The following is a 26,743-nucleotide window of genomic DNA, read 5'->3' as shown; positions in this document are numbered from 1 at the left end:
TTTAAACAATGCAACCCACTACCCAATGAAACAAATAGCCATGGTTTATGTTTTGTGGAAATCTCCGTCAGTCAAGTTACAAAGACGATGCAGATTTCTGCTAAACTAAAACATCGCTTTTTGTCTCATTGCCGCAGCGGTGGTGGCGGGTTGTGTTTAAACTCGTGCAGAAGAAAATCGTGTTGAACCGGACGCTCTGTTTATTACATTTTTTTAACATAAAAAAAATAAAATAAAAGTTATTTCATGAGGTGTATGTTTTTATTTATTACAGATATTACATGGTTAAGGTTTAACATTGGTTTATAGGGTTAAGGGTAGATTTAAGGGTTGGTAGGTGTATGTTTTCAGGGTTTGAAGGATTGGAAGGCATATGTTTGTGGGGTTAGGAGATTAATTGGTAGGGATACGTAATACGTTTGTAGGGTTATAGATTAACTGAATTTTTATCCAAACTTGAAATATCCTCCAACATCCACCACTTTCCCTTCCCAACCCCCAAAACATACTGTTTATTATTTGTTTGACATAAACATCCCATATTTGTTTTTGTTGCTTCTGAGCTTATAAACGGTAAACTGCAATAGTCACGATGACAATTTAACAAAATATGATCCAACTTCGGTAACACAACATCAGCACCAAGGAACGGTCAATTGAACTTGATGTAGAAAGATCTTTCACAAGCATAGGCTTCAACAGCGTGCCACATCGGACAGCAACGAACATAAAACACTAAACCTATAACCAAAATGAAATGAATTAATCTAGATGAATAAATGTCACTTTACGTTATTTACAAGAGTTAAAGCCCTCGACTGGCTGCATCAAATCCATATGTACGTTGGTCAGCAACAAAAGAAGCTCATACTTTTAACAGACTGATAATCCTATTTATAAAAAAAAAACTCAATTACTATCAACTATCAAGGGAACAATGTCTTAAATTACAGAAACAAAAATTACAGAAGTCACAGTAAACTATGCAAACACAATCCTTCAGAATAAAAGTTGCAAAAGAACCTACAGCTAGCAAGCATTTACAAGGTAGGCAACTGGAAATTCTACAACAAATAAGTTAAGAGATAGTCACTGACTAACTAAGTCTGTAGTCTCACAGTTAGAAAGTGGAACATATTTACCTGAATAGTTCTGAAGTGTTTCTTACAAAACGTACAGCCGGTACAGGAAAAAGAGGAATTTATTCTTGGCAGGGTTGACCAATTTCAAAGGGCTCAATTTCACCTACATGAGGGAAGAAAAGAGTTACTTATAACAGGAAATCAAATGCAGTTTTTTTACTTCTTTTCAGACCTAGAGTGTTACAATTCTGGCTAGGGCATCACTCAATGAGGGGAAAGAATTGAGGTAATCACTAGTTGTGATGGGTAAATGATAGTCAATCTTTTCGTTGATATCCAACTCTTACAGCACTCTGTGCAGAACTCTACAAACAAATAATGGTTAAAGCTTTATTAAAATATCTATTATACTGCAGGGTACTCACTTTTCAATGCTTGGCAATGTCTCTAAATGGTGGGTGGTGTCAAGTGAAGAAAGTTGTGGATCTTCATCAACTCTGCATTGGAAAATTTACCGGGTGTGTTGCCCCCGGAACAACCCAGCCCTGATGCAAGGGCAGCGGGACTCTAGCTGGATGGAAAGACCTGGCAACTGGCCTGACTGAGGGCCAGTCTTGATCAAAATCGCGTTATGTTGGAACGTGAACTGCTGCTCTCTTGTATACTTTACGTCCGTAAGATCTCATATTCAACAACCTGTTGGGACTCAGATCCATCGAACGGAATTCGTCATCTCCTAATAAATTTAAAAAGAAAGCAGGTTACAGCACATGCCATTCACGTGTAAATAATCTAATGTCTAATGATAAGCGCCATTTTAAAAAGATGAAAGTTACCATACATTTAGAGTTTCTTCATTTTTGCAAAATGATGTGGGATAATTAGAAATGGGTCTAGTTGACACAAACTGCTGAAATTACGGATAAAAATACAAGTTTCATCGCCATCTATGATTCACATTTACAACTGCGAATCAAAATGTGAATCATAGATGGCGATGAAACTTGTATTTTAGTCTGCTAAAAAAGAGTCAGATAAAATGTCTGCAATTGTCAACCTACGTGTTTTCCGTAATTTCAGCAGTCGCCTTCACTGCTGCCTCCGCATGGCCGTTGCTCTGGGGGTAATGAGGGGTAGAGTTGCCCCACGCCACGCCCCAACGTTTCAGTGTCTCTTGGAAGACTCCGGCATCGAATTGAGGTCCATTATCCGAGCGGAATCGCATGGGCACGCCCAGCTCGACGAAATTGTGCACGACTGCCTGGACTACTTCTCGCGCGGTGGGATCGCGTCGCCACTGGTGGACTACCGGCCAACCCGATAATCTGTCCACGCATTAAATACATCACAGAAACGAGAAGTTTAAACTTTTTCTCTACTGAGAACTTGAGTAACTGAAAGGCAAATCAAAATATTCCTTGTTGACACACTTTGTGCCTGAAGACATTTGTATTGCAGAACAACTTTCATAAAACATGAATCAGATAACATTTAAAAAGTAATTTATATAAGAAAATATCTATTTAAGAATCTGAAAATGTTTTTCTATTTAAGGATTAGTTCTTCCTTCTATAAATATAGAACTTGCGATAAAAAAAATCTTTTTCTTCTTTTACGATTGTACATCTCTTTGAAATAAAACTGTTCAGAAAAATAAAATTGGGTTTTAAAACTAATGACTTGTCGTCAACAAGAAATAAGGGGAAAACTTTTGTTAAAAACAAAGATAGCTGTTTTCGCTATGGTCCTAGCGATCCAATGTAATGAAAATGTCAGAAAATGGCCAGTCTTTATCCTGACTCATGGAGATTCTGCGATCCTTTGCCAATCCTAAAATACATCAAACGTAGATTAATTCATTAAGCCCACAAAAATAAAACATCAAATTTTTCCAATTACCAAGCAAAGTTTGGAAAATCTTAGCCGCTTCCAGTTTGCTGTACTTCGTCGGAGGAACAAGTTGACGAAAAGTAAGGCGTGATACTTGATCGCTCTACTAAAAAAAACGTAAAAATTTCAAATCGTACAGAACTAATCAGGATTAAATACCATTTCATCAATCATGTCCAATAAAGCCTGGGGTTCAGGAACTTTAACTTCTGAGAATGTGTCATTTCGCTGAGATGTCGAAAGAGAAGGTTGATTGTTTAAAGGGGAGCAAGCTCCAAAATTTCCACGGACAGACACTCCGACTGGTGGAAAACCCCCGACATTTCTAGAAAAATTTGCAATTTGAAAATCAGATCGACAACCTTAAGTAAAAATGAATTTGGTTTGGAGCTTTGCCAAAACTAATGCACTGTAATCTCACGTTAATTCCTCTGTATGTTGAGTCGATGCAGTCGATATCTCCTTGATAGACTGCATATTTGGAAGATGTTTTTCAGCTTGACGTGGGGATGCAAATCCCGAAACATTACTACTCAAATTTAATTTATCGGCTCAGTTAAGACAACAATGAAAAATACCAATTGTTACAACAGATACCTGGCCGTTAATAAGTTGCTTATGTTTGCAGAACCTAAAATTGAATTTTCATTGGTTTTCTGGTTACGAGCTTTCTCGGGCTCCCCGAAAACAATTGCCGAGGCAGCCTCGTTGTTAGGCTCAACGTCTATCATTGGGCCATCCTCTGGGTGGTTGGGCTCAACGACTATCATTGGGTCATCCTCTGGGGGGTTGGGCTCAGCTATTATCATTGGGTCATCCTGTGGGTGGTTGGGCTCATTGACTTTCAATTGGGAAGACTCCAGGTAGTTGTTTACATTAAGCATATCCTAATTGATAAATACAATCAATCAATGAAAATAATTAGAAAAATCTTAAATCGAAAAAGGCAGATTGACTATATTTACGCTATTCTCAGTTTGGTCTTCTTCGACAGTCACCAAGTTCCTAGTTATCAGCTCTCTAATCAAAGGATTTTGATGTGTTTCGACTGACGGACGGCGGAATATGTGGTGAACGGTACATTCTGTATATTCAGTCCCTACTACATCATCATTCGGTGTCTAAATAATAAATAAATTAAAATATATTTTAACATTTCCGAAAAGGTCTATCATACTAACCAGCAACAAATCTTCACAATCATATAGTTGAGCTCTGAACAATTCTGCGGGGATCATAATTTCCTCATCAATAATCAATCGACGCCGTCTATGACGTCCTATTATGCCATCTAAATTATGTGGTTGATGATTATTTCATACTTCACGGATTAAAACAATAACAGTTACTTACATTAGGAAATTGCATGGCCGTGGTTGCGGTAGGAGCCTCTTCTCTATGGAACATCAAATAAATGGTTATTTCAAATACGGCAATACACGAAACGAGAAAATGGTTTGCAATACCCGGCTGGCTCAGTGCGGCTTTGCTTATTTGGAACATCTTTAGCTGCAGTACTATCGTCGTGGATTACTCGCTTCGAATTACTACGTCTTAGATTAGACGGCCCTGTTTGAAAAGAAACATCTTCATATAAAAGGCAATCACATATTCAATAATGAGAAAGTTCTCATACCTGGAGCTTGTATTTCCTCATAATTATTTTCGTTCCATGAGGATAGCACTTCTAAAGTACCAAATGCATCCTCAAACTTGTCGTTGCCGAAAAATCTATCATCAATCTAATCATGACATGAACACAGAAAGACAAATGGAATTAGAAACCATAATGCACATAGACTACTTGAGGTAAAAATCAAATACTGGTGGCAAATCTGCAATAGTCAAGAGGGGTTCATCTGTTTCTTTAATTGTGATTTCACTTAGTGCTGATACATAGATTCCAGAGCTGTTTATATTAAATTCATGAATCCCAGATGGTACTTCCATTTCAGCAAACAATCTTTCAATTTCACCTGGAGATGCCGGGCAATTCAGTTGTACTTCACAAAGTGGAGCTTAATAATAAAATACATTAAGCAACACATAATATCAAGAATGTGTAAAACAATATAGTACCTTGTCGAGTTTCACTGGCAATGGGATAAATAGATGGGATCTTGAGAGCATCAACCACAGCAATCAAGCGCCCAAACTCACTATCCTCCAAACTGCAACCATCACTCAACAAGTATTTTCCCGCACCAATCACAGCATCAGACAAGTCTAGTCTAGATAAGATGAAAAATTACATACAATGAATAAAACAAATGAATAATTGATTGAAATGCTGTTCAACTTACGCATCACAGCTGATATTGGACTCTTTTAGTTTCTTCTCTGTCGCTCTTTGCTGAAAAGTCAGCCTGACATTAGCTGAGGAATAATAACGAGAGAATGTAACATATTTATCATCATTGCAAATTTTTAAGTTACTTAATAAGCTTACCAAGAGTGTGGGAAACTTGTTTGTGATGAGCAATAATGGCACCATGAGTCAGCATAGCAGAGAGGTAGAGGGAAAACCTTGGGCTTGATCCTTCAGTTCCTGCTGGGTTTACCGTTTTAACATATCGAATGATTTCTTGACTGCAAACAGGGAATGAATTCAAGTCAAGACTGAAAAAGAAGTTTTAAAATCTGCAACCATCTTCCTACCAAATCCGGTCCACTCGCACTTGGAGCAAGAGTCGCAAGTCATTCTTTGAGCCCTTTCCTTTAAGTCTCAATTTTTTGTTAGCAGCGAGCCAAATTGTACCAAACTTCCCACCACGATGATTGAGAATATCAATATCATAGAACATTTTTAAATCCACCAAATATTAAATAAATTATATAAAATATTTGAATCTGGTGGATAGTTGGTCTGGGGATCAACGAATATAACGACGGTGCGCACACGTGGGCGAATGAGTCTTGAAAGGGCTTACTGTTGACCAGCACAACCAGCACAGACCAACACACGTGAGCGAATGCTGAATTGCTGAGAAACTTCAGATTTGGGCACTTGCACTTGGCACTATGGATGGATTTATGGAACCACGAAGTCCAAACAGGATGCTAAGGCTCGAAACCAAGGTTGCCAACAATACCTACGAAAACTAAGATATTGCTAAAAGAACTTGAAAACGAATTGATTACAACATTTTTCTATTTTAATCTTGTTGAACTAAAAAATTATTTTATAAAAAACAGTATTAATGCACAACAAACGTCTCAAATTAGATGTTATTTTCAACGGCGACAGACGGCGACTCAAATATTTGAATTTCGTTACGTCACCAACGTTGCCAACGTATGGTAATGAATATATAGGCTAAATGAATAAAGTGTTTGTTCTTCGCCAAATTCTATGGCTTGTTGGAATTGGAATGAGTTCAGAGTTGATAAAGATAATTTATGTGAATAAAGAAAACGGAAAATTAGAATGAGAACTGACCTAGTGACCTGAGTTGAAACTGAGTACACGCTATTACTTCATTGACTGCGCAGTAGGCAGTAGGCCACAAGCGGCTCGCATTCAGTTGACCCGAAATACGAGTGAACGGTAATTTGAAGACAAAGCAGAAGGCAATCTCAAGAGTTAAGATACGAAGAAGCGGAAGAACATTTGAGATAGAAAATCCTACATGGGATGTCTAAACGGCTAAACGCCATCTGTGATTAGTTCCTTTAGTGTTATTCTTATTCATTGACTGAAATAAGTAGTATTTCTACGCAATCGGCCATTAGCTATAACAAATAAAGTGATTGCGACAAATCCAATCAATAAGACAAGAGGCATTTAATTTAAGCTATAACTGTCACTCTACTTACCTTGTTACCTGTGTTAATTATTGTTTATTTTGTGTTAGTGGTTCGGCGGATGCTGTTTAGCCTTTTTGTTAATTTTAATGGCGCCACTTGTCTACCACTGTTTAGCCCTATTTCCCCCCTTTCCCCTGTCAATCTAAGTCATCTTCTTTGTGATCTCGTCCTTTCCAATTTTTCTGAACTGAAGTGACTCTTGCCCTGACAGGTATTTTAAGTTGTGACCATGTTATTCCTAACCAATATTGATTTACCATGTCTGTGTTCCTCTTTTAGATAATTACTTGTATTCGCGTTTTGAATATTGTGACCAAATTGTTCTGACGTGCAGTCTCAGACGTCGTCGACACATGCAATTTGTGACAAGGTGGCAATTCTCACACCTCCTCCTTTAGGTATTATCTTCATTGTTTGTTCTCTGTCGACTTCACTAAGTTTTATTGCTACTCCCAGGTTGTGTGTGTGTTGTGCCCTATATGTGCATGAGTGTGTCCAGGACGGACCACTCTTATTTCCATTTTCCCATCGAAGACTGGTCCCCAGGTATTTTTATCTCTCGTGCTTTACTTGAATTGTTAGTGACCCCCTTTTTACTCGAATAGGATTGATGATGATGGATGCCTGATTGTGTGTCGATGTTCTGATTCTGACAGTGACTTGAAGTTACACGACAGACATTGATTGCTTTAAATACAGTCCACTTCTACTTGTCCGACCTCGAGTTATCATCTGGTCCTTCGAGCCGGAGCTACCGGCATCGTTCTGAATCACGCTGTTCAGCATTTGATTCGACTTCGACTGGCGTTGTAGCAGACCTGCCCACGCCTTCAGCATTTGATTCGACTTCGACTGGCGTTGTAGCAGACCTGCCCACGCCTTCAGCGTTTTGATTCGACTTCAACTGGCGTTGTAGCAGACCTGCCCACGCCTCATCTTCAGCATTTCATTTGACTTCGACTGTCGTTGTAGCAGACCTGCCCACGCCTTCAGCGTTTTGATTTGACTTCAACTGGCTTTGTAGCAGACCTGCCCACGCCTCTTCAGCATCTGATTCGACTTCGACTGGCGTTGTAGCAGACCTGCCCACGCCTTCCAGTATTTGATTTGATTTGCCTGCCGTTAAAACCGACCGGCCACGCTGATCAGCGTTGAATTGACCTGCGCTGTGGCGCCTTGACAAAGATTGTCTGCCGTTAAGCAGACCCGACCAAGCCAACGAGAACCAAGTTGGAAGGAACTGACCAGTTCCAGCTAAGAGGATCCTTGCCCGTCAAGCAGAGCCGACTACTCGACGAGAACCAAGTTGGGGAGTTCAGCTATAGACCGACGGTGTTCCAGGATCCTAATTTTACCCTCATTTGAACTGACTAAGAGCCTGCCGTTAAGCAGGCAACCCAGGAGACGAAGATTCTCCATCGACGAGCAGAGCTGCCATCCACTACGTTGCTGTTAGCTCTGATCCTTCGCTGTCTCCTAGCCCTTTTCATCATGGCGGAGGATATTGCAGCATTCACCATCGACCAATGCAGGGCCCGCCAGAAGGTACTGCGCTTTAAGATAACCGGATGCTGCACCCGTATGCGGAAAGTTATAACCAACAAGCTTTCACGCCGTGAAGCCACGCGCCTCCTGGATGAGGCTCGCACCCTCCTTGGTGATTCCGGCCCGATTAATGACCGTTTATTGGAGCTGTTGGAGGAGGCTGAAGGAGAGCAACAACAAGAAGCCTTCCTGCGTTACGGAGGAGATGTTGACGGAGTTGCGGACGAGGTGGCTGCTTATATCTCTAGCCGAGAGGGGGATTCAGCTTCCGTCCCTGGATGGGATCCTACAGATCCGGAAGTAATCGCAGCCCGACAACGAGCCCAAGACGCCACGAAGGTTTACGAGGAGGCCGCCAAAGCAGCCGAAGAAGCATTGAAGGAGATGGAGGCAGCAAAGCAGTCCGTTCAGGACCTAGGGGAGGAGAAGGACTTAAATGGAGATCGAGAGGACGATTTTAAGTCGATTATCTCCGTACCCCCGTACAAACCGGTAGCACGAGTTCATGCTCCGGATGAATGGATCACCAACTATTGCAGTGGAAGAGAGAAGCCCTTCGTTTATTCCGGTGATCATCGCCATACATCGGTTCGAGTTGATTTGGAGGTTTACTCTGGGCGCGCTCTGGATTGGTTTGAGTGGATCGACCTCTTTCACTCACTCGTACACCAGACCGGCAAGGCACCTGGAGAGAAGCTGGCGATTTTGAAGAGGAACGTACGGGGAGAGACGGCCGATTTAGTTTACGGATTAGGTGGAGGTGAGCTGGCCTACAAGGAGTCTCTCCGACGTTTGAAAGAGACATGTGGCAGCCGTGCAGTTATCCGTGCAGCACACCTTCAAGCCTTGGATCGAGTCGAGCCTCCGACGCCCGCTACCTTCCGTAGATTTGCCGAAAAGGTGAGGACTCACCTCTTCAATCTCACCTGGATCGGGGAGACCGGCCATGCTGATTTGATCGAGCGGCTCACGCAGAAACTTCAGCCCCAGGATCGGTTGCACTGGAATGACGGCCAGCGTGGAGGATTGGAGCGGCGCACCATGAACGAGTTCGGCCACTGGCTATGTACGCGAGCGGCTGCCTACCAGAATGCATACTCCATTGCCGCCGAACAGCACCAGAAAAGCAACAATCCAGCTCGGCCACCCCAGACGGGAAACAACCCGCATCATCAGAAGAGGCATTCACGGGCCCACCAGGCCTCCACCAATCACCGAGCCGGACCGGCTCGAGGGGCTCCTGCCCCTACGCCTCGTGAGGGAACGACACCAGCATCCAAGCCTCCATATTGTTTTAAATGTGAGGGTGAGCATCGGTTGGCTGATTGCCAATTCTTCAAGAATATGCCCGTTGCTGGACGAATGACCTTCATCATGGTGCGTGGCCTGTGTTACTGTTGCTTCGGCGTACGACATGGAGCTGGCAACTGTAGCTTCAAGAAAGAATGCGGCAAGGACGGATGCAAGACGTTCCACCACCCTCTGATCCACACTGACCGGGGACTTCCGGAGAGAACGGGCACGTCACATTCCGCCAGAGCAACGTCCGGCACCATCGCCTTTGGGGTGATCCGCCTCGACGCCCTGAATACTGACGGGGAGCTGGTGCCCATTAATGTCATGTTGGACGCCGGGAGCAACACAACTTTCATCCGTGAGGGATTAGTTCGTTCGCTACGGATTTCAGGCGAGCGACAGACACTTCGGATCCAGGGAGTAGCTGATGCGGCTTCAACGCATCCGAATTCAGAAGAATTGTTTCTCCAGCTGAAAACGGCCTTCGGTGACATGGTGACCCTTAAGGGCTCGACCTTAAAGACCGTGACACAGCCAGTTCCCGTGTACAATTGGGAGCAGCTTCGCCACCGTTGGACCCACCTTAACGACTTGCCGCCGCTACGCAGTTCCGGCGGAAGAATTGACGTCCTGATTGGTTTAAACCATACAACTCTCATCACACCGACAGATTATCGACTTGGAGCCGACGACGAGCCAGCAGCTATCAAGACCAGGCTAGGATGGACAATCCTTGGTGTGCTGGGATCAGGATCGACGACGGAGGCCCTCTGCCACCGTGCCTTTGCCTCCTCAGACGTACACATCACAGCGGAGCTGGTGGAACAACTACGACGGTTCTGCGACACCGAATCATTCGGTACCGAGTACCAGGGTGCCGGAATGTCCACCGAAGATCGACGGGCAGTCGCGAAGCTGGACGCTGAGACCAAGAAGCTGGATGTGGGTTACCAGGCCCCAATTCTCTGGAAGGATGAAGAGCCTCCATTGCTGCCCGACAACCGGAGTGTAGCTGATTCCCGTATTCGTCCGCTTTTGAACAAATTTACAAGAGATCCAGCCTATGAGAAACACTATCGAGAGTCGATGGCCAAGAACTTTGCTGAAGGTTATGCAAGGCGGCTGTCTACCACAGAGGTCGAGGAGCGGCCAACTCGATATTGGCTGCCCCATTTTGCAGTACCCAAGGTTGCCGGTCGTCCTGAGCTGCGGTTGGTGTTCGACGCAGCTGCCAAGTACCGCGGGAGGAGCCTTAATGATTACGTCACACCTGGTCCAGCACTTCAAAATCCGCTCCCAGCGGTAATTCTGCACTTCCGGGAAGGAGAGGTGGCGTGGTCGGCAGACATAGGAGCCATGTTCAGCCGGATCCGACTAGACGACGTGGATCGACGCTACCTTCGATTCCTCTGGCCGGAAGAGGACGGAACATTGACAACATGTGAGATGACCCGGGTGACCTTTGGTGTCTCATGTTCGCCCTATACGGCCATCCGAACGACCTGGAGAGCAGCAGACGACGCCGCCGTAGACCAGGGTGAGGCGGCAGCCGCCATCCGGAGGTACCTCTACGTGGACGATTACCTGGATTCCAGCAAGACCACTGACGAGGCGATGCGCCGGGCGACAGCAGTCAACAAGGCTCTGAGCAGTGGCGATTTCCATCTGAATCATTGGGTGAGCAACGACGCACGCCTGCTGGAGCAGCTCTCGCTACCAGATCCAAAGGAGAGCAGCGTCAACACGGTCAACCTTGGCGCTGACGACGCCGAGATGGTCCTGGGCGTCACCTGGAGGCCAGCCACTGATGTTTTGGGGTTTCGTGTCCGGTTGTCAGAGATCAACTACACCCGGGCCGGGCTCCTTTCGAAGGTTGCCGGATTATTCGATCCCCTTGGCGCCGCTGCTCCAATCACCGTTAAGGCCAAGATACGACTACGCCACCTTGGCGTGAAAGGCCTGAAGTGGGAGGATGTGGTGACTGGTCCGGACCGTGAATGGTGGGAGAGCTATTTTGACACAATGCAGCAGCTAAAGACGGTGGAATTTGCCCGCTGCCTCTTTCCGGATGAAGACCGAATCGTCCGGACCGAACTGGACACTTTCGTGGACGCCTCTGAGGAGGCCTGCGCCGCCGTATGTTTTATCCGTAATGTTTACCGTGACCACCGAGTGATCGTGCGCTTCATCAAGGCCGTGACAAAGTTGGCGCCGCTGAAAACAGTGTCCGTGTGCAAGTTGGAGCTGAACGCTGGACTTCTTGGAGCGCGTTTGGCCCGTTTTGTGGAATCTTCATTGACCCGGAAGATCGCAGCGCGTCGTTTCTGGACCGATAGCAGTACGGTGCGCAACTGGGTTCGAGCGCTATCTGGTGACTACCAGGTCTACGTGAGCAATCGTATCGGTGAAATCCAGACCCTATCGGACCCTTCAGAGTGGCGTTTCGTCCCGGGAGTCCTAAACCCAGCGGATGCGGCGACCCGCTCTCAACTGGATGACCGGGCAATCCCAGCGTGGTGGTTGGACGGACCACCCTTCTTGTATCAAGATGAGACGGCCTGGCCGCAAGACCTCCCCTGGACCTTGGAGAAGGCGGAGATGCGTGGGGCCCGCGCCCATGTGAGTGATGTCGTGTCGGAGAAGATAGTGCCATTCGACTGGAAGACGGTGAAGATAGCTGCCAGCGACGTGCCTACTCTCATCAGATTAGAGAATGACTATCTCGATCTCGTCCGACGGTGCCAGAGGGAGACCTATCCCGAGGAGATAAGCAGACTGGAGCGTGGAAAAGTGATTCGCCCTACATCACCCTTGCAGCCCTTGACCCCTTTTTTGGATGCTGACAAGGTGTTGCGGCTTGGAGGCCGTCTCAGCAGAGCGAATTTACCGTACGAGGTTCTTCATCCGCCGATTCTGAATGGCCGACATCTGTTAGCGCGAGCAATCATCCGCGCCTTTCATGAGCAGCTTCATCATTCCGGAACTGACATGGTGCTTGCCCAGGTGCGACAACATTTCTGGATCACAGCAGGAAGAGAGGCGGTCAAGAGAGCTCGCAACGAGTGTCTGGCGTGTCGGCGTTTCCGACCAAAAGCAGCGCTACAGATGATGGCGGACGTTCACAGGGCCCGGCTAGGTGCTCACCAGCCTCCGTTCACCTACACCTCCGTCGACTATTTTGGCCCCATTGACATCGCCTACCACAGAGGGACGGCCAAGCGATGGGGCGCCCTGTTTACGTGTTTAGTGACGCGTGCCGTGTACGTCGACGTGGCGATCTCTTTATCAGCCAACGATTTCTTGCTGGTTTTGCGCCGCTTCGTTTCTATCTACCGCAAACCAGCTGAGATGTTCTCCGACAACGGAACTAATTTGACCGGGGCAGAGCGACTATTACGTGAAGAGCTGGAGAGACTAAAGGAGAGTTCGGCGTTGGAGACGGAGCTCAAAGCTCTCGGGATTCGATGGTGGTTCCAGCCAGCCCAGACACCCCACTTTGGCGGAGCTCACGAATCGCTGGTGCGTTCGGTCAAGCGAGCGCTCTACCCCGTGCTGGACAAGGAGTTGAACGGACAGCGTAATCCGAGCGAGGAGATTCTTCGGACGCTCCTGTTTGAGGTGTCAGGACTGCTCAATTCCCGCCCTCTGACTTATGTCAGCTCAGATGTTGACGATATTCGGCCCTTGACGCCGAACGATTTTTTGAATCGCGCGCCAATTGCGGATCTACCGGCGGGTGATTTCTCTCGTGCCTTACCACGGGACCACTACCGGTACGTTCAACGGATGGCGGACCGCTTCTGGGAGCTGTGGCATGGAGCATTCCTGCAGTCCATGACCTCGCGACGCAAATGGACAAGACCAGCCCGGAACTTAGCGGTTGGCGATTTCGTGCTCGACGATTGGAAGGATGCACCGCGAGGACGCTGGCGGACCGGAAGAGTTGTGAGAACGTATCCGGGAAAGGATGAACTAGTTCGAGCGGTAGACGTCGAGTTTTCTACAGGGATATTGCGCCGTGGAGCTAATCAACTCGCCTTATTGGAACCAAGCTCACTCGCTCCGGAAGCCGGATCCAGTTCGGGGGAGAATGGTTCGGCGGATGCTGTTTAGCCTTTTTGTTAATTTTAATGGCGCCACTTGTCTACCACTGTTTAGCCCTATTTCCCCCCTTTCCCCTGTCAATCTAAGTCATCTTCTTTGTGATCTCGTCCTTTCCAATTTTTCTGAACTGAAGTGACTCTTGGTTGGTTGGTGAGAATTTAGGTGCGTCTGCCTTGGCATCTAGGATCCAGGGGAGCCAGATTTAAGGCTGACATCTGGTCTTCCGAATAAATTATTGGAGGACCCTCATGCACCGGCGAGGATGAATACTGTGTTTCGGAGCTTTTGGATTTGATTTTAGGTGGAGATGAAGAGGGGGGGGGGAGGAGATGAGGTAGGTTTGAGAATTATGCGATAAGTCGGAGGCCCGTTTTGCTTAGGTATGATGACAGGAGATTGTTGAGTTTAAATTGAGTTTTTGGGCTGATTGAGGGGTCGAGGCCCAGGAGCGTTTGAGGGTTCAAGGGGAGACGATTTGAGTTGAGGAAACGGATGAGATTAAGGCGATGAGCGTGATGGGTAGGACAATCAATTAAGACATGTTTTGTAGATTCGATGGCTGGGCAACCAAATCGGCAGCTCGGGTCAGCATCTTGGTCGATGCGGTGAGCGAAAGCGTTTAGATGGTTGTGGTCGTTTCTCAAGCGGTGAAGGCAAGTTGATGTTGCTCTGTCTTTGGAGTGGTGCCATGGGATGAAGCCAGGCTTGGTTCTCATTTGAACGCAAGGCTTTTTGCATTTGTGAAGGTGAGCTAGAAGCGATTGTTCCCAAGAATGTTTCAATGACGAGATGAGTTCCCCTGTTGATAGGGAATTTTCGATTAGGCTTCTGGAGGAGGGGTCGCTGTCGTCGGAGGCAAGGTTATCCGCTATTTCGTTACCGGTAATACCGGAGTGACTGGGAATCCAGTAAATAATTGTTTTGGTGCCACTAGAGAGGAGACAATTGAGGAGATTTTTGATCTCCGAGATGCAACTATGAATTGGGGATATGGGGGACGAGAGGGCCTTGATGGCGGAGCTGGAATCTGAGAAAATGTGGATGCAAGGAGGAAGTTGGTCTAGAGCGTAGATTGATTCGAGTGCTTTTAGAATTCCGTAGAGTTCGGCGGTGAATATACCGGAACCTTGGGAGAGGAGCCAGGATTTAGAGCAGTTAAGAGCGGGAATGAAGATGGCGCATGTAGAGCGAGGAGGGCTTGATTTGACAGAGCCGTCGGTGAAGATGATGATGTCGGGCGGGGGTATATTTTCCACGAGGGAGTTGAAGATGATAGAGGTGAGCTGTGGATTAATTGAGGCGGCTGATTTTTTGAGAGGGAACCATTTAGATTCAAAGAGAGGGGGAGACCATGGGGGAGGGGGAATGGAAGACGGGTAGGTGATGTCAGAGGAGAGGCTAAACAGGTTGTGATTCTTTAATTTAAGATTGGAGCAGATTGAGAGCAGACATGGGGAGCATCTCGTTGGCCATTGGTCGGAGGATGAGAACAAAGCTTTTATTGAGTTGAACGTTAAATTTCTGGGGTTTGAGCTGAGGTTAATCACATATTTGGAGGCGAGCCATTCTCTTCTGTAGGCGACGGGCTCAGTATTTGATTCGGCGTAAATGACTTCCGTAGGAGAAGAGGGTTTTGAACCGAGGATGATGCGGAGAATAGATCTAGCGGCGACGTCGATTTTATTGAGATGGGACTTGCTGGCTGAGCCGTATACAATTAAGCCGTAGTCAATGCGGCTACGCACTAGGCTTTTGAATAACGATGACAAGGAACGGAGAGAGGGGGCATAGGAGGCTTTACAGATGATCGAAAAGGCGTTTTTAATTTTAATGCATTTGTTTACTACTTGGGCTATGTGGTCTTTCCATAGGAGCTTTGAGTCGAGAGTAAGGCCAAGAAATTTCACTTTTGATACATTTGGGATGCGGCGGCCGTTGATGAATAAAAGCGGGTCGTCCCCGGGTTTATATGAACGGGTGAAGGATACGGCGGACGATTTGGCTGCTGAGAATTTAAGTTTCCATTTTTTCCCCCATTTTGCGACTTTATCTAAGTAGGGTTGGAGAGTAACTTCGGCATCAATGGGGCGTTTAACTTTTGAGTAGATGGTGACGTCGTCGGCGAAGAGTAGGAGCTTGGAGTTAATAGAGGGGAGAGGGAAATCAAAAAGCATGATATTGAACAGTAGAGGACTGATAACGGCGCCTTGGGGAACGCCATTTTTTAAGAGTTTGAATGCTGAAGAGTGACTACCAAGGCGGATACAAATGGAGCGATTTTGGAGAAAATTGGATAGCCAAGCGAGACAAGAGCCGTGAATGCCGATTTTCGACAGTTTATAGAGGAGGCCGGTAATCCATACCGAATCGTATGCTTTTTCAATGTCGAGAAAAACAGCCACCGTAGACTGTTTTTCTTTGAAGCTCCTTTTAATGTCGAGGTCTAGCTGGACAAGGTGGTCAGTAGTACAACGCCGTTTTCTAAAGCCGGCCTGGTTTGGACAGATCAAATTTTTGCTTTCAACATACCAGGAGATGCGGTTTGTGATGATACGTTCGAAAAGTTTGCATAAGCAGGAGGTGAGGCTAATTGGGCGATAGGAGCTGACTACATCTGATGGTTTGTTTGGTTTGGGGAGGGGAATTACAATTGCCTTCTTCCAGTCTTCTGGGACGAAAGAGAGCTGATAAAGGGAGTTGAACAAGAGGAGTAAGCTGCGTTTATTGTTGTTTGATAAGTTGGCTAGCATTTCATTATGTATGTTGTCTGGGCCGGTGGATCTACTTTTGATTTTAACTAGAGCGGATTCTAATTCATAGGGTGTGAAGAGAAGATTAAGTTGATTAGGAGAGTTATCAGCTATACGAGAATTGATGATAGGAGAGAGGGTGGCTTCATCGATTGAGTGGTCGGATAGGGAGTCAAGAGGGTTGCTGAAAAAATCGAGGAATGATTCTGCAATATCTATTGGAGAAGTAAGAGAGACGCCGTTTGGTTTCTTAATTACAGGGGCTATGGGTATACAGTTATTTCCTTGGCCACTCATGGCTCTCATAAAGGGCCATACATGGTTGTTGTTGGATTGGGGGTTGAGGTTATTGATGAAGGTTGACCAGGCTGCTTTTTTGGCTGAGATTATAAGTCGTTTCTTGATTGCTTCAGCTTTCTTCCAAGCTAATCTCTTCTCGGATGAGAGTGGGGATTTACGCCAGGTCTTTTCGGCTCTTTTAGCTGATGCAACGGCGGCTTGACATTCGTTTGACCACCATGGGCGACGGGGTTCCCTAAGAGACTCTGGGGAGGATTTTGTCATAGAGAAATTCAAGTGGCTGGCTGATAGAATGGAGTTTTTGAAAGAGTCGTACATTTGTTTGGGGTCAGATAGAACGTGAAAGGAGGATGAAGTAAGACAGTTCTCGAGATCGGCGTTCCACTTGGGCCATTTATCTTTTAAGAAAATCCATGATGGGGGTTTGGAGGATAGGCGGATGGGGTCCGCGTTCAGTGTAGTAAAGATCGGTAGATGATCGCTCCCGCAGAAGGGGCCAAGGCTGATGTTAGAATTCAAGACGAATTGAGATGACGTGATGAAGAGGTCGATAGTGGAGGGTTTACCAGAGCTAGGGTCGATTCGGGTGCCTAAGTCGAGGGGGGTAATGAGAGAAGCGTTGGGGTGATCGATGATGGCTTTACTGATTGAGTGACCAGCTGTGTTGACAGTGGGAGAGGATTCCCAAAGTTGATGGTGGGCGTTAAGGTCGCCGGCCAGGATAAAGTCGTTTGGTCTTGAAATGAGAAGGTTAATTTCTTCTTGGGAGCAGTTACCTTTGGGGCAATAAACTGAAAAACATTCGATTTCTCCTGATTGAGTGAAAACGCTCGCGCTGATGATTTCAAGGGAGCTTTGAATAGGGGGGTTGGCAACTGAAAATTGAAGAGATTTCTTTATAAGGAGGGCTACGCCACCTCCTCGTCGCATATGACGATCCTTCTTAATGGTATGATAATTTTTAAATTTAACGCAAAAATGGTGGGACCAGTGAGTTTCACTCAAAAAGACGAGGTCGGGATTAAATTGATTAAGGAGGATACGGAACTCCTCGAGCTTGGATTTAGTTAAACCACGGGCGTTCCATTGAAGGCAAGAAAGGTTCTTAATCATTAGACATGTTATTGGAGAGAGCGAGGTGGTTTTCTGAAGAATAGTCATTGACACTGCTTAGGGAGGGATTGGTCATAGGCACAATTGGTCTATGGTTAGAAGAGGGGGTGGGGAGAGCAGGGTTGGGGTTGACGTTTTTGCCCGTAATGAAGGAAGGAGAATGGCTAGATGTCAGTGGAGAGATGGCAGCGGTGAGTTGTTGCAATAAGAATTCGATAGAGTCGAATCGAGAGTCTTGTTTTATGGCGAAATTATCGAAGCGCTGGTCAAAATTATCTACTTTCTTTTTGGTGTTGTCGAGGTCCTTAGTTAAGGCGGCAATGGATGCGTTTAGGCCAGGGAGAGTGATCTCTCTCATCTGTTTGATTTCGTCTTGAAGAGAGGAAATTTGGGAGCTCAAAGGATCGGGGGTGTTGAGGTTCGAATTACTTGGGTCTGAGTGAGGCAAGCTACGTTTGGCTCTGAGGGTGGCTTGGCTGTATAGGCTCCTGTGTTTAGAACGCGCTTCCTGAACAGAGATCCCGTTTAATGTGGCGAATTTTAGGATGGCTTTGAGCTCAAGGAATTCGGGACAGTCTGCACTGTCGGACTCATGGGAAGGACTACTGCAATTGACGCATTTGGTGATACAGAGAAAATCTGGTGCATGGTGGGACCCACATTTTTTGCATTTATCAAGACTCGAGCTGCATCTAGAGGAGGAGTGGCCGAGACGCCAGCATTTGTTACAACGGAATGGGTTAGGGATGGACAGGCGGACCTTGTACATGAGTGCGGCCATGTTGACTCTATCTGGGAGGGTGGACGAGAAAGAGAGGAGAACAGTAGTGGAGGGGATTTCAGGGTGGCCTTTCATGGGTAGCCTTTTAACAGCGATGACATTTTGGTTGGAGAGCGCCGCGAGGATGTCTTCTTCCTTGTCATCAACAGGGACATCAAAAATGACACCCTTACTCTTGGAGGCGGAAGAAGAAGGGAGGGAGCAAGTAAAGTTTCTGTCTGTCAGCTGGTAGGTGGAGAGGAGGGTTTTTTGTTGATCAATTGAGTTTGGGAAGACGCAAAGGTCGCCTCCAAACATAACATAAGAATGGGCTACTTCGCCAACGAGTTCTTTGAGGGCGAGATGGAAAGCGTCACGCTCCGCGGTTTTCATATTTTTGAAATTGGGGGAGTTACCGGAGATCGAAATAATGACTGGGGGGATATGCGGAGTACTGGGAGGGGGCGAGCGGGAACCTAGAACTGGGAAATCAGATGCGGGCTTTACAAAAGGTCTTTTGTTTGGCGGGCTGGACCCGAAGGAGAAAACTTGATTCATTTCTGGGGGAGTGAGCTGGGGGGAAAGGGTTACGATGGACTTAGCTTTTGAGATAATAGAGGAGCGGAGATGAATTTGCGCGCCGGACTGCTGGAGATAGCACAAAGAAAACTCGGAGTGAGAATAAGGCACGTCTAGCTTCCACCGTGGTCGCGACCGAAATCACCTGAAGTGACTCTTGCCCTGACAGGTATTTTAAGTTGTGACCATGTTATTCCTAACCAATATTGATTTACCATGTCTGTGTTCCTCTTTTAGATAATTACTTGTATTCGCGTTTTGAATATTGTGACCAAATTGTTCTGACGTGCAGTCTCAGACGTCGTCGACACATGCAATTTGTGACAAGGTGGCAATTCTCACACCTCCTCCTTTAGGTATTATCTTCATTGTTTGTTCTCTGTCGACTTCACTAAGTTTTATTGCTACTCCCAGGTTGTGTGTGTGTTGTGCCCTATATGTGCATGAGTGTGTCCAGGACGGACCACTCTTATTTCCATTTTCCCATCGAAGACTGGTCCCCAGGTATTTTTATCTCTCGTGCTTTACTTGAATTGTTAGTGACCCCCTTTTTACTCGAATAGGATTGATGATGATGGATGCCTGATTGTGTGTCGATGTTCTGATTCTGACAGTGACTTGAAGTTACACGACAGACATTGATTGCTTTAAATACAGTCCACTTCTACTTGTCCGACCTCGAGTTATCAGTTAGCCTCCATGAGTGTAAAGGCGCTTCAGAGTGACATTAAAACCAAAGTTTTATCGGCAAATGGTTCCGATGACTAAAGGATGTCTGATTATGTCACGGCGGTACCCCATAGATGCGTGTAACGACAACAGGGAATAGAGCAAAAGCATGTCGTTGATGTTATAGTAGTGAGGTAGTATGTAGTCGCACTACTACGAAATCCATTTTTCTTTAGACTAAAGTTTATAAAGGGATTCAAATTTTAATAACTTCTCCACACTCTTTTTCTTGGGGGAAAGGGGGTGGAATTCTATAACTCTGATAATACTACGGCGAGTTTTTCTTTCGTAAATAAACACAAGATTTTACACGATTCCAGAACTCTGTTAAACTGTAAATAAGCATGAAACATCCCACAATTTCACCACGAAATATTTCCTGTTTTACCAGGGATAAAGCGATGAAGTGAAGAATCAAAATGTTTCAAATTTCCAAAAAATCATAAAAAACTGAAGAATTTTTGATTTTATTGATCATTTGACGGATCAATAAAGTAAGTTAATAAAAGTAATAAATAAGTTGTAGTTAATAAAGTCTAGTTTCAATATTTCTGCAGTCGCCAGTCAGCACTTCCATTTTCCTTCCACGGGAAAATATTCATACGAGGAATGGAGTCAAAGGACATGCAACTCACGATGGGATTCCTAAAGAAAACCCACCAGTTGATTAAAACAAATAGATTTCAATTGATTAGTGAGAGTTTATAGTCACGTACAGTTCTGATTCTGCTTTGAAGAAAAGCGGTTGAATAAACTGGACGAAGCTGTTGTCACAGACGATGCGCGAGTAACTTATTTTCCTTATTTCGTCTAGTTGTTCTAAATTGACGAATAATCGAATTTTTAAAAAATTACAAATATTTGCGTTTCTATCCTGTAATACCTTGGGTGAACGAGCCGGCCTGTCCGCCGAGATCGTAAAAGTAGCGATCACCCCGTTTCAACCTCAAAAACTGGTCGGCGATGATACACTGGAAGATGGGACCTACCATGGCGCCTTTGGCCGGTCGCTCGGACACACCGGCAATGAATAAATCGATATCGTCCACAGTGTCGTACACGGACTCGAATTTCTCGACGATCTGTAAAATGACAAATTTGACATTTTGACCACACAAAAAAAGATGGAGCTTAACCGAGCTTAACGATTTAAGAAGCCAAATGATGACGAACCTTGGGAGGAATAACGTCGAGAAGGTCGTGGAAATCTCTGGCGCGGGGGAGTCCGCAAAGTTCGCGGTAAGAATTGTATCCAGGTAAACCTTTTTAATAATCAGCCATGAAATGAATCAAGTCATATTCACATATTGGTTCATGAGAATGACGTATATACCGTGATCACGTCCGCGTTGGATGTTGAGCGACACTATATCCATACCGAATCCCTTGCCAGCCTCTTCAAACAAGTGATTGGTCATCTATGATGAGAATGGAGATTATAGCTATACAGAAATCACGAAGGTGATGAACAACAATCAACAGCAGCCTTTTTACCTCTTCGGTGAAATACGTGTCCACTCTTTGGCTGGGTATCGTTGCCAAGGCGATGAGGAACTTGTCTAAATTGCCGGGCGTGTACGTCTCTGTCGTCTTGAAAAAATGTTGTCGTAACAAAATGTCACGCTCTTTCACTCTCTGCTGGTTGATGAGGCTGTGGGAATAGTCGATTAGTTCAATCAAGCAATTCATGGTGTTATAGTAGATATACTCTTGTTTTCCGGGAACGAGAGAGTGGCCGAAACGGAAGGCGGCGGCGGCGAATTCGTTCAAAATGGACGGATTGACGTTTTCGTCGTAATCGCGACTGAATCCTTTTTGGAGTGGCAACAGGCTAAGCTCCTGCATCTTCTCCCGACCGATGAGGACTGGGAGATATTCGTTGTAGGTAATGTGCTGCATTTGGGCAATGAGAATGCGCCTGGCTTCCTGGTAGAGGCGCTCGTCGTCCCAATGCGGATTGAGTTCCGCCAGCAATTCGGCAACTCCGTTGTGTTCCCGCAGGAAAACAGTTTGCGAGGCGACCATGTAGGGAGTGACGTTGATTCGGTCGTCGCCTGCATGACATTAAAGTGCGTGATTCCACATGTCAAATAAATCTGGGTAATATTTATCTAGAAATCATTTCTTGGTAGACCTGCTTTGAAGCATTTGATTTCAGGAGGCGGATTGACTCCGGTGATGGCCTTGGACAAGGCGCAATCGACATCCGTTTCGTTGTCGGGTGGATGCAAGTCCATATCATGGTGGTGGCAACCTTTGCCAGGACGGACAAACACCTTGAGAGCGCCTTTTTCGAACGTCCTCAGCTCACCGGCCAGTTGATCGTCGGAGCCGTAAAGGCCAGAATGATCCAGATAGTGAGTGTTTTGATTCATCTGCAATCAAAAGTGAAAAGCACAATCACTTTATGTCGCCCATCACTTTCACAACGTGCCCAATGGCCGAAAAAAAACAAACAATTCAAATAAACCCGACTGACCTGCTCAACATGTCCGAGGCGTCCGTCGGTTCTACACGCAGGAGCGGAACGGGCGAATTGCATGCAACGTTGGCGAAACATGGAGTAAAACGGGTCGGCCTGGGGAATTTCGATGGGGATGCACTTGCCGTGACTAAGGTCGCCCTCGTCAAGAAATTGACCATCGTCCGTGCAACAAGGCACTGACGCTCCGTCGGCTTCAACAACAAATAAACAACCAAATATTTATTAGACTCTTACCAACAGTTTCCGCCATATATTGCCCAGTAATACAATACGTAAAAATACCTGTTTTAGATTCCATGGTTTCCAGCATGTCGTCTGAAATAAAAATTGGTAAATGACAGTCGCAATGTTTAGAATGAGTCAACTTTAATTGCACCTACGATCAATAAACTGGCCGTACTGCATGACGAAAGTGGTGTCCGTGTCGCTGGCGACGTCGAGGTCACGAATCAACAAGTTTGACAGCAAACGGGGACTAAACGGCAAATTATGTAATCATGAAATGAGCAACCGACGTCAATCAAAGTGGTTGAATTAATATTACTGGGGAAGTTGGCCACCATTTGTAGCTCGTCGAGGCATCCAGACACCTGTCGGATCAATAGTACATCACACATCAGCATCATCAAACATCAATAAATTTTATCGTGATTTTATACCGTCGGCGTAATTCGGGGCGAGAGCCCGTTGGTACTGGGTTCTCGGCACACCCCAGGGGACGTGGCCAGGTGGGTGGATGTTGTTGCAAATGCCCGTAATCGTTCGAAACGGCGAATTGAATGTCTTGAGATCGCAGTCTGGGAAAGTCGGACACGTGTTGGCTATGGTCGTGTATTTCAGTTCAAGATGGTTCAAAACGCACTCGACCTGCTCCGGCTTGATTTGATATCTAATAAAAATCCAATTTCCAATAAATGATTTGGCCAGATTCCAGTTAACAGAAGTAGCATCATTGAAAATCAAACCTCTTTACTAAATGCAGAGCCGTGTTAACGGCGTAGAGTGAACTGTTGCTGATTCTAACGGCTGTGGGTGTCGAGTGGAAGAAGACCCGACTGTGGGTGTGGCGCTGGGATCCGGGTCTGACATGGATGTTGTTCCGGACGAGACGTTTCTCGGTACCTATCATGGACGCCATCTGCAGTTTACCCAATTCGACGGCTTCCTTCACCGAGATCTTGGTGATTCGGTCAGGATGAGGGTCGGGCTGGAGGCCTTGCGGGCACGAGCTCGGCTTACTAAACGTCGCCCCATGTCGACCTGCAAGAAGAATTGATTAATCAATCTGGAATCAATCATACAAACGAGACGCCGTATTGAACCATTGTAGGGCATGTTGGGACAGCAGATTCCTTGGCCGCCTTGTCCGTTTTCTAGCGTGCAGGCAGTTCCGGGAATCGTACGAACGATATTGTACCACACGGTGCAATCTTTGGCCGGTCGGCAATGCGATTCCAATCCGCCAACTTCGGGGCAATAGCTCAACGGGACATGATAATCCTTGGCTGGGTATTTGCTGTCATTATCACTTCCTCTGGCCGGATTGGGATATTGGTTGTAGTTTCCTCGGGGATAATTCGTGCCGTAAACAGGTTCGATGGCAGCAACAGGAAGATAGTCATCGCCTGTCGTCGTAATGGGTCGGTCGGAATTGTATCCATTCGCCGGCGGGACGCGTTCGTTGGGATAACTGGTAGACTTTGGCTGCGGATATTTCTGACTGGTGACCACCATAAGCAGAAAGCCCATGACGGACACTTCAATCAGCCAACGTAACTCCATATTTGACGAACTGTGTATATAATAACTGCAATCAATAGTCGACTTGTCATTCTATCGAGTTGCGCTAAGAAAATCTCGATCGACAATAATGGCATTGACTACTAACCTGGCAACAATATGGTGACGAAGAAAAAAGGGTTGAGAATGACAGGACAGCTAGGTGGATTGAGCTCTTAGCAATGAGTTCCCGCAACGGCCGACTCTGAACGCGCTCTGCGACGGACACCTTTCTCTTCCGCCCATATATTTATACAATCTAGTGCGCGTTACGTAAGTTGGGCTAGGGCTCCGTTGCTGCGACTGGACTTGGCCGCATTCCATTTTATATAACGTTGGCGCATTTAGGGAAAGGTGCTAACGGCCAATTTATCGTAAACTTGTAATCCGGTTGTGGCACAAAAGTTTGAATGCAATTCAATATAAAAAACGCAATGAGTCAGCATGAAAATAATCCAACATGTAAATATGCCGGCGGCGATTTATGTAATCAACCTTTTATTTTTGCTGTCCACTGAGCTGATTCGACTATTCTCATTTTAAAAACTTTCTCTGTGAAGAAAACTTAAAACTTGAGCTGAAAGGGCGAACCCACAATAACGAGACACTTGAACAAATTGGCGAGTCATGAACGCTAATTTAAATAATACTGCATAATATTACTGTTACTATTGCTATTACTGCATAAGAAGGAAGCGGACGAAAAACAATCGATAATAAACTCTTACACCTCGGAGTCAGATTTGAAAAAGAGTGGCTGAGACTGGACAAGCGGTTTGTTGACACAGACGAGACGGGCGTAATTGATTTTCCGAATTTCATTCAATTGAACCGGGTCAAACAAACAAATTAGAAAAAAATAAAATTCAAATTCTGTGTAAAAATGCCGTCGAATAATACCTCACCTAGTCCACTAAAAGAACCGGCCTGTCAGTCGAGATCGTAAAAGTAGCCGGTCTCAACCCGTTTCAGCCTCGAAAACTGGTCGGCGATGATACAAGAAAAAGTGGGTCCCACTAAATTCAAAGGCAGCGTCGGCTTTTTATAGAATGCAACAACTTAAGGACATGTTTGTCTTTACCTCCTCGCGGTGAAATAGTTGTCGACACTTTGTATACTTTGATGGACGGGAACCGTCGCCCCATCAGACCGTCGACATCAGCATCTTCATCTTCGTCATCAACCAACCTGATTGGAGAGCTTAATAAACTTTCTCTTGATTTTATATACCGTTGGTGTAGGAATTCAGGGCGAGGGCAAGCTGATATTGGGTTCTCGGCAGACCCCAGGGGACGTGCGGCCAGGGGGATGAATAATGTTGTTGCAAAAGCTTGTTTTCGTTCGAAACGCTGAATCGAATTTCTTGAAAACTGTTCGCAGTCGGTGAAAGTTGGACTCATGTGTGACCGTGCTACTCAGATGAAACCGGTTGAAATCGCCAAGTTAATTGTGCTAAGTCATTTATTAAATCATTCTCTTTGATCTGTCACTCAAGGTTCTATGCAAGTTGGTTGGTGTTGTTGTCCTATAATGGATGCAATGGAAAAATAGTCATGACATTTTAAAATGTTTAAGCAGAGAGAAATTGAATACGTGGAAGAAAATCGGCCAGACAGCGGCGTAATACCAGATGAGGAAAGAGATTTGGTTTCCTTTATATGTAATGATGTATACTTGTATAGCTACCTATTGTATTGTCATACTATTAAACTGTATGGGCAATCGCTTTGAAAGGCATCGGCCATCGGGTTCAATTTGATGCTGCTGATACTGCGTCGGATTCCATGTACAAATAATCGACATGAGCGTTGAAGATGAAAGATACACTAGGACTGAGTGGGCAACTGTTGTTGGACAAATCCAGCTGCATCAGCTGAGAAAATGAACCAATCTGGGTATAGGAATTTGCCTCAACTGATTGGTTGTCAAACACAGCATCTCTAGGGCGGAAGCAGCCGACAGCGATTTGGTCACCCAGCTCGGTTGCCATTCCGTCAAAGAAGTTTCAGCTGACTGCGCCCAAGACGGGAGAAATCGGCAATCGGCTCCAGCACTAGTAGTAATGGCCAGTCGGGTCAGACTAGGCAAAGCGGGCAGATTCTGAATGTTTTGGAAGTTGGACGACTGGCTGATGAAGATGGTGCTCAATTTGTGGAAAGTATTCAGAAAGGAAGCCAAGTCGAGTTGATCCAGATCCCAAGCGGCGCTGAAGAAAACGAAAGCAAAATCGCTGGACGGACGAAAAGCTTCGGCATCTATAGTCCATTGCCATTGCGAAACTGGGAAAGTGGGGAGGATGTTGCCGGATCTTTGATGCTCAACAAATTAGCCGCAAGGGCGACGACGTCTCCAGCAGACTGCGGAGGGACTGTCAGTTGAAATGAGAACAAATCGTTCGAGGTTATCCGAGTTAATCATTTTGTTTGTTTATACAAATATTTCACTCATATCTCGATATCAACCGATAATCAATTACCTCATTGTCCCATAGATCATCCTTATACCTTTAGGTCATATAATGTCC

General features: G+C 45.7%; 2 protein-coding genes, 2 long non-coding RNA genes and 2 pseudogenes across 5 annotated transcripts; 3 read left to right on the top strand and 3 right to left on the bottom strand.

The window, feature by feature from the left end:
- Positions 1–223: 223 nt before the first annotated feature.
- Positions 224–26,743, bottom strand: part of LOC124320441 — a 313,411-nt pseudogene continuing 286,891 nt past the window's right edge.
- On the bottom strand, positions 2,497–6,004 carry LOC124320463 (annotated as a pseudogene).
- LOC124320507 lies at positions 6,926–8,477 on the top strand. The gene is made up of 4 exons (XR_006913948.1): positions 6,926–6,990; positions 7,059–7,177; positions 7,236–7,325; positions 7,385–8,477. It is a non-coding gene; the product is annotated as an uncharacterized LOC124320507 (long non-coding RNA).
- On the top strand, positions 8,709–13,733 carry LOC124324742. Its single transcript, XM_046784389.1, has one exon. The coding sequence runs from the start codon at positions 8,709–8,711 to the stop codon at positions 13,731–13,733; it is 5,025 nt and encodes a 1,674-aa protein (XP_046640345.1).
- LOC124320510 lies at positions 19,372–19,915 on the top strand. The gene is made up of 4 exons (XR_006913952.1): positions 19,372–19,395; positions 19,464–19,582; positions 19,641–19,730; positions 19,790–19,915. It is a non-coding gene; the product is annotated as an uncharacterized LOC124320510 (long non-coding RNA).
- LOC124320254 (peroxidase-like) lies at positions 20,404–24,579 on the bottom strand. Of its 2 annotated transcripts, none has more exons than XM_046783046.1 (16): positions 24,329–24,579; positions 23,763–24,232; positions 23,406–23,700; positions 23,100–23,329; positions 22,985–23,030; positions 22,821–22,915; positions 22,723–22,755; positions 22,435–22,631; positions 22,090–22,330; positions 21,664–22,009; positions 21,450–21,606; positions 21,289–21,373; positions 21,129–21,217; positions 20,839–21,037; positions 20,672–20,774; positions 20,404–20,600 (listed from the first exon to the last, which is right to left on the bottom strand). In XM_046783046.1, exons 2-16 carry the CDS (start codon positions 24,220–24,222, stop codon positions 20,498–20,500), a joined length of 2,679 nt encoding a protein of 892 aa, XP_046639002.1. In that variant the 5' UTR covers positions 24,223–24,232; positions 24,329–24,579; the 3' UTR covers positions 20,404–20,497. The 2 variants fall into 2 exon arrangements, with proteins under 2 accessions (XP_046639002.1, XP_046639001.1); XM_046783045.1 differs by having other exon boundaries at positions 23,763–24,247; positions 24,329–24,578.

This window comes from Daphnia pulicaria, chromosome 1 (assembly GCF_021234035.1).
Source record: "Daphnia pulicaria isolate SC F1-1A chromosome 1, SC_F0-13Bv2, whole genome shotgun sequence".
In the NCBI taxonomy this organism is placed as follows: domain Eukaryota; kingdom Metazoa; phylum Arthropoda; class Branchiopoda; order Diplostraca; family Daphniidae; genus Daphnia; species Daphnia pulicaria.
This window is presented reverse-complemented; position numbering and strand designations above follow the sequence as displayed.